Source organism: Myxocyprinus asiaticus, chromosome 22, assembly GCF_019703515.2.
Source record: "Myxocyprinus asiaticus isolate MX2 ecotype Aquarium Trade chromosome 22, UBuf_Myxa_2, whole genome shotgun sequence".
NCBI lineage: Eukaryota > Metazoa > Chordata > Actinopteri > Cypriniformes > Catostomidae > Myxocyprinus > Myxocyprinus asiaticus.
This window is the reverse complement of record NC_059365.1, coordinates 17,809,688-17,822,929: the sequence shown is the minus strand read 5'-3', so window position 1 is coordinate 17,822,929 and position 13,242 is coordinate 17,809,688. Positions and strand designations below refer to the sequence as shown.

Genomic DNA, 13,242 nt, shown 5'->3' with positions numbered 1-13,242 from the left:
CACAAGGTTTAGGAGTGTGTTTATGGGAATTTTTGACCTTTCTTCCAGAAGCGCATTTGTGAGGTCAGACACTGATGTTGGACGAGAAGGCCTGGCTCGCAGTCTTCGCTCTAATTCATCCCAAAGGTGCTCTATCGGGTTGATGTCAGGACTCTGTGCAGGCCAGTCAAGTTCTTCCACACCAAACTCGCTCATCCATGTCTTTATGGACCTTGCTTTGTACACTGGTGTGCAGTCATGTTGGAACAGGAAGGGGCCATCTCCAAACTGTTCCCACAAAGTTGGGAGCATGGAATTGTCCAAAATCTCTTGGTATGCTGAAGCATTCAGAGTTCCTTTCACTGGAACTAAGGGGCCAAGCCCAGCTCCCCACACAACCCCAAACAACCCCACACCATAATCCCCCCTCCACCAAACTTCACAGTTGGCACAATGCAGTCAGGCAAGTACCGTTCTCCTGGCAACCGCCAAACCCAGACTTGTCCATCAGATTGCCAGATGGAGAAGCGTGATTCGTCACTCCAGAGAACGCGTCTCCACTGCTCTAGAGTCCAGTGGCGGCGTGCTTTACACCACTGCATCCGACGCTTTGCATTGCACTTGGTGATGTATGGCTTGGATGCAGCTGCTCGGCCATGGAAACCCATTCCATGAAGCTCTCTACGCACTGTTCTTGAACTAATCTGAAGGCCACATGAACTTTGGAGGTCTGTAGCGATTGACTCTGCAGAAAGTTGGTGACCTCTGCGCACTATGCGTCTCAGCATCCGCTGACCCCGCTCTGTCATTTTACGTGGCCTACCACTTCGTGGCTGAGTTGCTGTCATTCCCAATCGCTTCCACTTTGTTATAATACCACTGACAGTTGACTGTGGAATATTTAGTAGCGAGGAAATTTCACGACTGGACTTGTTGCACAGGTGGCATCCTATCACAGTACCACGCTGGAATTCACTGAGCTCCTGAGAGCGGCCCATTCTTTCACAAATGTTTGTAGAAGCAGTCTGCATGCCTAGGTGCTTCATTTTATACACCTGTGGCCATGGAAGTGATTGGAACACCTGAATTCAATTATTTGGATGGGTGAGCGAATACTTTTGGAAATATAGTGTATGTATGTATGTGTATGTATGTATATGTATATATACTGTCTTATTGTGTATTCTATATATACTTTATTTACTATTCAGTTTGTATTTATATATTTGTATCCAATATTTAATTATTTTTTATTATTGTCTATGTCTTGTTGCTGTTTTGTATTGTTGTGTACTGGAAGCTTCTGTCACCAAGACAAATTCCTTGTATGTGTAAGCATATCTGGCAATAAAGCTCATTCTGATTCTGAAGATTATGTGATTATTGTGACTGTGATTATCATGATTGCGGTCATGTGGGATGTCACTGGTTCACTCCTAGATTTATTTTTATGCCTTTGAAAGCACTCACTTCTGAAAGCAACATTACTGATGTCTTGTTAATTAAATTTCATTTTATCATTTAACGTTAAATCAGGCAAAGATTTCATCATAAAATTTTAGTACTTTTATTGCTAATGAGTTACATATGAAGAGAATAGGGGGTCAGAGTATGATTTAGTGTCAATCTGTTAAACAGACTAAAAATAAAAACAACAACAACAACACATGAATAAAGCAAAATATAAAATGCACAATACTACATAGAAAACTAATTACTACAGAATGCTGTAGCATGACAATAGTCAGGAAGAAATAAGGATTTCTAGATTAATCTTTCCGTGAATACCGAATAACAGCTGGCAGTTTGTCTCAATAATACTTAAATACGTTCATAATTTTGAACCATATTGTAGAGTAAAAAAACTTTTCTTTCAAAAGTTCAGCAGAACTTTTTCCCTCTAATTTGAAACTAGAATACAAAGAATCTTTAAAAGAACAATCTTGATGGGAGGGACTTAATGATCAATGGCATGGAAGTGCATTAAATATTACAAGTCAACTATAACAAACAATAAATATTTTTGTTCTTTCTCATAATTATATTTGTCATTATGCAAATGCTATTAAAACAAATTTACCTACAATACACTAAATGCAAGGATAAACCCACAGTGCTGTCAGTCCCTACAAATGTCTTTTCAAATCATTACATTATTTTGAATTGCTTATGTTGCACCTTTTATGACAGTAAGTAAAGGTTTAGGCAGTTATAAAGTGACAATAGAACATCAAGCAAAGGGGTTTCAAGAGTTTTGACAGTGGCCCCATCTCCCCTTTAACCCTCCTTGCTTGTGCATAGCACACAGGTACCATCTATCAGTGGTTGCCTCCTGCAAGGTCAAGTAGTGACCCTGCGGCCTCTTGAGCCTCTGCATCAAGCTGCAGTATCTCAGCCGTCTCCAGATCCAATTCAGTGTCTCCTGGAAGAACCAAGTACTGACACTGCTGATACTGATAATAATGTAACTCAATGTAACCACTGTCTGCTAATGGATCTTTCTCTGACTCTCCTGCAACATCTGTAAGTTCAACAGACTCCATGGCGACCAGCTCCTCGTGGTCAGGTGTCAAAGAGCATGGTGGGTTTGAAGACAAAGAATCTAGATCTGAAGAAAAATGGAACCACAGTGAACTACAAGAAAAGTCTGAATTTCATGTGACCCAGTCCAGAATTTAAAAGAAAATTTAGTTGCATAACATTTTCTTTAATTCACAGAAAAACAATTGTTCAATTACTTAATAGTATTTATAATATAAAAAAATAACAAAAATAAATTACATTTCAAATTTCAATTTCAATCATGTTTACTCACCCCTGTGTTATTATAACCCTACATGAGTTTCTTTGTTTTTCTTAACACAATGGGAGAAATTGTGAAAAAAATAATTGTGCTCAGAGATGTCATACAATGGCAGTTTATGGAGAAATGCATAAATTCTTCAACTACATACTCTACAGACATGTTTAATAAGTTCTATTCTCTGTTTTGTGTGCAGCTGTATTGTGTTCTGTTGTTGCTATTGCTGTGGAGGACCTGTTTTTAGATAAACAAATGACAAAACAAAATGAGTTTTCGCTTGAACGCCCCAATGTCGCGAGTGCACTGTGTGAACTGTTACTCTCGTGCACTATCACGAATGCGCACAGGAGATCAACGGTCAGTGAACATTTTCACGAAATAATACATTAGATTTCCGTTTGTTTCTCACCAAACCTTATCGTATGCTTTCATAACAATCACAAGTCTCATGGAATAATTTATTAGACTTCTGAATTATACTTTTGTGTTCTTTTGAAACTTGTAGATGTGGTCACCATAAACTGCCATTGTATGACATCACTAAGCACAATTTCTTTTTCACAAATTCTCCCTTTGTGTTAAGCAAAAGAAAGAAACTCATGTAGGTTATAACAACACAGGGGTAAGTAAAAAATGATGGAATTTTCATTTTTGGTTGAACTAATCCTTTAAGTAGTGCTATGCTGTGAAAGATCTGTGCGCTAGATGAGAGCAAAGCGTACGTTATGTGAGACATTTTTAGTGACCCTGTAGTAAAACAGCCTGACATAAAGAAGCCAGCCATCATGTCATTGTGGCTATAGGTTGCTAGGGTAATGTCCGGTTGTTACCAAGACAACAGTTCACAAACATATTGGCTCTGGAAAAAGTGAAAGAAGGCTAGCAAACGGTTCAGGAAGAAAATTGCATGTGAGAGAAGTTCATATGATGCCAAATCATATATTGTCTCTTGAGTCACTTGAGTTCTCTCAATTATTTTACTTTTGAATCATTTCAAAGATTAAAAATAGTTAATAGCTTTTATTAGAGTTAATGTAAAAACGGTGTGACTGACCTGATATTTCCATGGTCTCATAAATGACATTTTGTCCATTATCAGCTGCTTCTAACCTGTTCAGAATGCAGGTCAGATATGCTTGTGTGACAATATCATATATCACTATGAAAGAGTAATTTCTTCCTCTGACATTATACTTATTAAATCAAATAATTCAATATTAAAGGAATATTCCTGGTTCAATACAAGTTAAGCTCAATCGACAGCATTTGTGGCATAATGTTTATTACCACAAACATTTTTTTTTTGACTTGTCCATCCTTTTCTTTAAAAAACAAAAAGCAAAAATCTGGTTTTCAGTGAGGCAATTACAATGGAAATGAATCTGTAAATGTGAAAATATTCACTGTTTCAAAAGTATAGCCATAAGACATACACAATATGCATGTTAGCATGATTTTATTGTGATAAAATCATTTACTAATCTTTTCTGTGTAAAATTATATCCAATTTACAACTTCAACCATAACAACACAACACCTTAAACCTTAAATCAACTGTAAAAACGACAATTTAAACATCTTTACAGCTAATAATAAACAATTTTTAACAGAAGAATTAATGTAAGTGCTTTTATAAAATTATAAGCTTCAAATTTCCGCCTTTAAACCCTCCAAAAATTGGCCCCATTCACTTCCATTGTAAGTGCTGTATGCTCAATTTTTGCTTTTGTTTTAAAGAAAAGGAGGGAGAATTCGAAATAATTTTTTGTGGTAATCAACATTATGCCACAAATGCTGTCGATTCAGATGAACTTGTATTGAATCATATCGAAATATTCCTTCAAGGAACAAACAGATGGTCTTTTAAGCTAACTCACAAAACAGGATTGTTCAACAAGTTGCTGCTTGTACGATGACAATAATGTGTTTTTCGAAGAACCTCCAGAAGAGCTGGCCGATACTCTGGACAGACACGCCATAATGAGCCCTTTCCAACAGACTATAACATAAAACAAAATTTAGGCATATCTAATTAAATTAGACAATATAGACTAGAGATCAGAAAATTCAAACAAATATAAGTACACATTAGAAATATACAGTTGAAGTCAGACGTTTACATACACTTAGACTGAAGTCCTTAAAACTCATTTTTTAACCACTCCACAGATTTAATATTAGCAAACTATAGTTTTGGCAAGTCGTTTAGGACATCTACTTTGAGCATGACACGAGTAATTTTTCCAACAATTGTTTACAGACAGATTGTTTCACTTTTAATTGACTATATTACAATTCCAGTGGGTCAGAAGTTTACATATACTAAGCTAACTGTGCCTTTAAGCAGCTTGGAAAATTCCAGAAAAGGATGTCAAGCCTTTAGACAATTAGCCAATTAGCTTCTGATAGGAGGTGTACCTGTGGATGTATTTTAAGGCCTACCTTCAAACTCAGTGCCTCTTTGCTTGACATCAAGGGAAAATCAAAAGAAATCAGCCAAGACCTCAGAAAAGAAATTGTGGACCTCCACAAGTCTGGTTCATCCTTGGGAGCAATTTCCAAATGCCTGAAGGTACCAGGTTCATCTGTACAAACAATAGTACGCAAGTATAAACACCATGGGACCATGCAGCCATCATACCGCTCAGGAAGGAGATGCATTCTGTCTCCTAGAGATGAACGTAGTTTGGTGCAAAAAGTGCAAATCAATCCCAGAACAACAGCAAAGGACCTTGTGAAGATTCTGGAGGAAACATAGACAAGAATCTATATCCACAGTAAAACGAGTCCTATATTGACATAACCTGAAAGGCTGCTCAGCAAGGAAGAAGCCAATGCTCCAAAACTGCCATAAAAAGCCAGACTGCAGTTTGCAAGTGCACATGGGGACAAAGATCTTACTTTTTGGAGAAATGTCCTCTGGTCTGATGAAACGATAATGGAACTTTTTGGCCATAATGACCATCGTTATGTTTGGATGAAAAAAGGTGAAGCTTGCAAGCCGAAGAACACCATCCCAACTGTGAAGCATGGGGGTGGCAGCATCATGTTGTTAGGGTGCTTTGCTGCAGGAGGGACTGGTGCACTTCACAAAATAGATGGCATCAAGAGGATGGAAAATGATGTGGATACATTGAAGCAATATCTCGACATCAGCCATTAAGTTAAAGCTTGGTCGCAAATGGGTCTTCCAAATGGACAATGACCCCAAGCATACCTCCAGAGTTGTGGCAAAATGGCTTAGGGACAACAAAGTCAAGGTATAGGAGTGGCCATCACAAAGCTTTGACCTTAATCTGATAGAAAATTTGTGGGCAGAACTGAAAAGGCATGTGTGAGCAAGGAATCCTACAAACCTGACTGAGTTACACCAGTTCTGTCTGGAGGAATGGGAAAAAATTCCAGTAACTTTTTGTGAGCAGCTTGTGGAAGGCTACCCAAAACTAACAAAGTTAAACAATTTAAAGGCAATGCTACCAAATACTAACAAAGTGTATGTAAGCTTCTGACCCACTGGGAATGTGATGAAAGAAATAAAAGCTGAAATAAATCATTCTCTCTACTATTATTCTTACATTTCACATTCTTTTTTTTTTTTTTATCCCCTTTTCTCCCAATTTCGAATACCCATTTCCCACTACTTAGTAGGTCCTCGTGGTGGCGCGGTTACTCACCTCAATCCGGGTGGCAGATGACAAGTCCCAGTTGGCTCCGCTTCTGAGACAGTCAATCCGCACATCTTATCACGTGGCTCATTGTGCATGACACCGCGGAGACGGCGCATGTGGAGGCTCATGCTACTCTCCGCGATCCACGCACAACTTACCACATGCCCCATTGAGAGAGAGAACCACTAATTGCGACCACGAGGAGGTTACCCCATGTGACTCTACCCTCCCTAGCAACCAATTTGGTTGCTTAGGAGACCTGGCTGGAGTCACTCAGCACCTACTGGATTCGAACTCGCAACTCCAGGGGTGGTAGGACATTTCACATTCTTAAAATAAAGTAGTGATTCTAACTGACCTAAGACAGGGAATGTCTTCTACGATTAAATGTCAGGAATTGTGAAAAACTGAGTTTAAATGTATTTGGCTATGGTGTATGTAAACTTCTGACTTCAACTGTAGTTCGACAAAAAAATAAAAATTCTGTCATCATTTACTCATCCTCATGTTGTTCCAAATGCATTTATGACTTCCTTTGTTTCATGGAACACAAAAGGAGATGTAATGCAGCATATGTGCACAAAAAAGTTACAAAAAAGCACAAAAATCATCCAGGTTTGGAACAACATGAGGGTGAATAAATGATGACAGAATTTTCAGAATTTTTGAACTATCCCTTAAACACAAGTGATTGGAAGTTCAGATGTCTGACGCACTTGACTCTTGTCACAATGTATTCGTTGGAAGCTCTTGCTCAAGGACAGATTGTGTCGAACAGAGTTCCTCCAGCCGCCCAAAGCCTCTCTGTAGTAGGGGAAGCTGTTTACAATCCACTCATAAATACCTTTTACAGGAAGTCTCTTTTCTGGGGAGTCTTCAATTGCCATGAAGATGAGACTGCTAAAAGAGTATGGGGGTTTAGCAGGGTAGGAAGGCAGTGGTTGGGCAGGAATAGGTTCTAATGTTTGGGGTAGTGTGGTGATTCTGGGCAGGGGCAAAAGGTTCCCTCTTTGATGCAGCCAGCTCAGGCTGGTCAGGTCATCCTGGTCAAATTCTGTGGAGGGACTGAGGCAGTGTGACCCCCCAGAAAACTGAGGGGTTGATGAGAAGTGGAGATAGGAGGCTGGGGTGGAAGGGGTTGGGGTGGTTGGGGAGAGAGGGAGTGACGCAGGCAGAACAGCAGCGGGCTGTGGAAGAGAGGCGGATAGGGACAGAGTTTCTGAATTATTTCTAGGGGAATGTAGAGGAGAATAAGTTGACAGTGCTTGTGTGTCTTTCTCCATCTGTCTCCCAGCTGCAGGATACAGGCCCACACATTCACCTGTTGAAATACACAAGAAGCTGACTTAAATGAGTAGTTCATTCAAAAATGAATCATTTGAGTAATCAATTACTCATCCTCATGTTGTTCCAAATATGTATGAATTTCTTTCTTCTGTGAAAGACAAAAGGAAATGTTGGGCAGAATGTTAGTCTCTGTCACCACTTTGTATCTTTTTTTCCATACAATGAAAGTCAATGGAAGCTAACACTCTGAATAACATATTTTATGTTCCAGTAAATGATGACAGACACAAAAGCACTTACAGTGGCAAGAAAAATATGTGAACCCTTTGGAATTAGATGGTTTTCTGCATTAAATGATCATCAAATGTGATCTCATCTTTATATAGACAAACACAATGTGCTTAAGTTAACAACATGCAAACAATTATAGTCTTTCATGTCTTTATTAAACACATCCCATTAAACATTAACATTGCTTTGGAAAAAGTAAGTGAACCCTTGGATTTAATAACTGGTCGATCCTCCTTTGTCATCAATAATCTCAACCAGGCCTCTTGAGTCATCTTGGCTGGATGGCCACTTCGTAGCCACAGTACTAAATCGTCTCCGTTTATAGACAATTTGTCTAACTGTGGACAGATGAATATCTAAGCTCTTCGAGATAACTTTGTAACCATTTCAGCTTTATGCAAAGCAACAGTCTTTGATAGTAGGTCTTCTGAAATCTCTTTTTTGCCAGGCATGTTCCACATAAGCAGATGTTTCTTGTGAATAGCAAATTCAAAATGATTTAATGTTTTTTATAAGTCCTCCAATCTCGTTTCATTAATTGGATGCCAGGTTTACCAACTCTTGTTGATGTCATTAGCCTAGGGGTTCACATACTTTTTCCAGCTTACACCGTGAATGTTTGAATGATGTATTCTATATGTACAAGAACAATCCAATAATTTGTGTTATTAGTTAAAACAGATTGTGTTTGTTCATTGGTGTAACTTAGATGATCAAACCATATTTTAAGACAAATTTATACATAAATGCAGGTAATTCCAAAGGGTTCACATACTTTTTCTTGCCACTGTATCAGTAAAACTTTATATATGTGCCTTGAAATCATTTGCTTTTCATAGTGACTATTTGCACTAGGTGTGCGGCTATTTGCACTCAAATATTCTGGTGGAAACAGAAATTGAAGACAAACTGCACTCCTCATGCATGTGTCGCTGCACTGGCGTAGCGTGTAAACACAGTGCAGATGTGCTTTTTTCATGCGGACGACACACGTTCGATTCCCCCTTATAATAATAAATAAAAATGAATATAAAGGTTGGTTTCCTCGCAGTGATTTGGTCATGTGAAGATCGGGGAGTTGAGAGAATGGTTTGATCTGGGTCAAATTAACCATGGTTTTACTATAGTAATATTGTAGTAACCATGTTTTTTGGCAGATGCCATAGTTTTAATTCAATTAACCATGGTGTTACTACAGTAATATGGTGATAATGTAGTAGCCATGTTTATTTTTGTGGTTACTTTGATTTTATCACAAAATACCATGGTGATACTATGGTTCCTGTAGGCAAACCGTGGTAAATTTTTGGGACTCTAAATAAACACAATAAACACACTGAAGTGATACTGTATGTTAGTATTTAATTAGGAATGCAAAAAGCATCTAACACTATTTGCACACAGATCAAAGGAGATGCATTTTGTTGCTATTTACACAGTGCAAATAGCCTATGCCTTTGTTTTTTGGTAAAGAAAAAAGTGCATAGAGGTAACTGGGTCATTCTCAAAAAATGCTGACTTTCTGACTTACATAAATATTGATATTTTCAATTCCGTTCCGTTTGGTTTCCTCTCATAAAAGCTGAGGGTAAACATCTTTTGACATCTTGACATTATTTTTATTTATAAAGGACAACTTGACTATTGTTCTTTATTTTATCATTTAATTTTGAGTTGTAACACAAATGACAAATTCTCTTAAAAGATGAATTTTCTAAGATGGTGTCAGTAGCATCACAAAACATACACCACTGATCAGATTAAAATCAATAAATTATATCATAAATTTTTTTTTTTGAATACAAATCTTTCACATGGACATTTGGCCTAAACAATGCAACACCAGTGGCATATTTAAAGAAACCATCTGAAAGAATTACAGCTAAAATGTAAATTTATAACTTTTTCACATTGCACATTTGAGTAGTCTCTTCTTCCTCTAAGCTTTCACCTTGGAAGATCTTTTCCACAACTTTTAGTTTTTTTCAAAATACAAGTTTTTAACAATTATAACACTAATGACATGAAATCAAGGGACACACAATCTTTTTAAAGTATTTAAATTATGAATTACTTGCTTTTATCTCACACTTGTTAGGCCTTGCACTAATGGTTGGCCTTTGAAAACAAAATGAGTACAAAATAAACAGATAAATAACTATAAATGTCACAAAAGTGGTGTACCATATGAAAGTTAGGTTATAGAGAGATGCCTTTTAAATGCGGTTTCTTGAATATTTTAAATCTTTTTATGTCCGAAAAGCAGGAGCAGATTATGACTAGCAAGGGCCCCCTCGGTCCAATTATCTTTCAAAGTTGAGATCCACGCAGTAAATTTTCATTGATTTAAGTCTCTTTTAATACCCGTTCTGTTATTTACAGTATGATTAACTCAAACACGGTCGTGGTAAAGAAACTGCTCAACCGAAACAGGTTTGCTGTTCTTAAAGAGACAATACCATTTTAATGTTTGTTATACACAGGGCTGGGAGGGTTACTTTTGAAATGTATTCCACTACAGATTACAGAATACATGCTGTAAAATGTAATTTGTAATGTATTTAGTTAGATTACTCAAGGTCAGTGACGTATTCTAAATACTTTGGATTACTTCTTCAGCACTGGTAGATTTTTTTCACTTGTTTTGACTATAAAAACTCTGCCAGTACAATAAGACAAAATACACATGTTAAAAATACATTCTCTGAAAAACCTAAATATCTTATGCAGTGTTGTTTCTAAAACAAGATAAATCAGATTGATCTTGTTTTAAGGATTTTTAGATATTTTTACAGGAAAACAAATAAAATTCTTATCAAGAATACGATTTTTGCCCTAATATCAAAGGTCTTACTAGAAAAAAAGAAATTATGATCCAACGTGAATTTTGTTAATAAAAAAAAATATGATCGTGCCTGGTAACATGTGCATGTAAAATGGCTAGAAATAGCATTTTACAATTTACACAAGAAATTATTTCTATTTCTTCTTCTCCAAACTTACTTCAAACTTACTTCTCTGTCTGCTCGTATGAATGTAACACATCATAAGAAAGTGTTTCACCGCTGTTCAAATGCACTTTGGATCACATCATTTATATGTATAAAAGTTTTCCATCTGAAAGGACTAAATATTAAATGAAACAAATGACAATAAAAGTAATCTCTTCAGTAATCAAAATACCTTTTGAATGTAACTGTATTCTAATTACAAATGATTTAAATTGTAACTGTAGTGGAATACAGTTACTTTTATTTTGTATTTTAAATACGTAATCCTGTTACATGTATTCTGTTACTCCCCAACCCTGGTTATACATTATGTAAACTCAATGTAAATACTTGTAAATACTACAAATTATACATACAAAAAACAAGAATGTAACAAAATGTGTAATAAATATGTAAACATGCATATATTTAAATGGGAAATAATACATTATAACATATTTTAACTTCATCAAACACTTTAAATATAAAGAATTTAACAAATAGACTCCTACAGCATGTACATATGGGTTTGGTGAAACTTGGCAAAGAGTTCAGGCAGTTCTGGCTTGTGCTGCTATACCTTTTCTAACTCATCTGAATGATGGGGTGCGTTCCATTCAGAAGTGATCATCCCTATACTCCCTATTTACTTTAAAGACCTCCATGGAGGGCTGAAAGGTGTGGGTATCAAAAATAGTGGTAATTTGGTTATTTTATTGTAAATTCTGTTTGCAATGACCCTACAGTTTGGCTACCATTATTATTCTCCCATCGAAAAGTGCTGTGAAGGCATCATGTAAGCCACAATGTAATCCCTTAGAGTAGATTTTCAGACAAGGTTTTGTCAAACCAACATTAAAGATTGTCTCGAAAAACTTTACGTTTCTAGGTCAGTACTTTTGTACCACACAAAATAAAATATCAATATCTTTCCCCCCCCAACCACCTTAGCCCAGTTATTTTTTGTAATATTGGGGAGAAATGCAGTTAAAGCAATGAATAGTACAATAAATGTTTTTGTTCAACAGCACTTTTCATACAAAGCACAAAGCTTAATCCTATAAAGCCTACATGAAATAATAGTCAGAATATTAAATAAAAAAAATAAAATAAAAAAAATTAGAAACAGGAAGGCAAAAGGGTCCTATAAGTGCACTGGGGGCCCTCTTAGTCACATGGCCCTATAAAGGGGGCCTTGTATAAGCTGACAACTGTGGGGGCCACATATTCAAGTGTATATAAACATTTGTTTTCAAAGCTGATGGGCTGCCAGACCCTGGGCACTGGCCCCATTGGCCCGGTCCATAATACACCTATGCTGAAAAGTCAAGGGACGTGTTTGTCACCATATTTTGATAATGACCCAGATAGTTGTCATCTAAAATGTCAATTTTAATGTATTTGTATTGCACTTTCCACAACATACATTGATTCAAAGCAGCCTTACAAAAAAATCATAAAAGCTTAAAGGTAATAAAATAAGCAGGGGGGGCTGAAAACTTTAGCTTGACGACTAAATTTTGAATAGTGAGTGCACAACTTAGTAAATGATTGAGCTGGCCAACCAAAGCATAACAGACCAATTCAACTGGTGCAAAACAAACAGGGGTATGAGAGAAACTTGCTGGAAATTAATGCAAAAATATGTGTAGGCTGTATAAATGAAAATATAAAAGAGCAAGCAAAAATATATCGAGGTTTTTTAGAACCTAACATACACAGAAAGCAGAGCCTCATGGTCTATACACCTGAGAAAATGGAGCAAGAATATTAAGTTACATTTAGAATAATTACCCACGCATTCATTCTCGCGTGAACCTTTTATGTGCAGACAAAAGAAGCACGAGAAACTTACCTAAACAGGCAGGTATGGATTTACAGCAATTAACCTCCACTCTGTGGTCTTATAAATTAAAAGTTTTGGGTCCACTGCTAATATATATGTAAAAGGAACTGCTATCACCGCTCTATCCCTGTCTGCGTTCTGTCTGTTCCCACGTTTCCTTGGAAACCAGAAAGACGCTTTGCAGCCGGCTCGCCTCCTGCTACCCCCCTTAAAGGAATATTTCGGGTTCAATACAAGTTAAGCTCAATCGACAGCATTTGTGGCATGATGTTAATTGCCACAAAAAATAATTTTGACTCGTTCCTCCTTTCCTTTAAAAAAAACAAATATCTGGGTTACAGTGAGGCACTTACAATGGAAGTGAATGGAGGCCAAATC

The 13,242-nt window shown here is 36.9% G+C and overlaps 1 protein-coding gene across 1 annotated transcript; it reads right to left on the bottom strand.

Annotated features, from left to right (window-relative positions):
- Window positions 1-1,530: 1,530 nt before the first annotated feature.
- On the bottom strand, window positions 1,531-13,086 carry si:ch211-145o7.3 (forkhead box protein N2). Its single transcript, XM_051649962.1, has 5 exons — window positions 12,874-13,086; window positions 7,167-7,771; window positions 4,660-4,781; window positions 3,837-3,892; window positions 1,531-2,587 (listed from the first exon to the last, which is right to left on the bottom strand). Exons 2-5 carry the CDS (start codon window positions 7,731-7,733, stop codon window positions 2,298-2,300), a joined length of 1,035 nt encoding a protein of 344 aa, XP_051505922.1. The 5' UTR covers window positions 7,734-7,771; window positions 12,874-13,086; the 3' UTR covers window positions 1,531-2,297.
- Window positions 13,087-13,242: the final 156 nt, after the last annotated feature.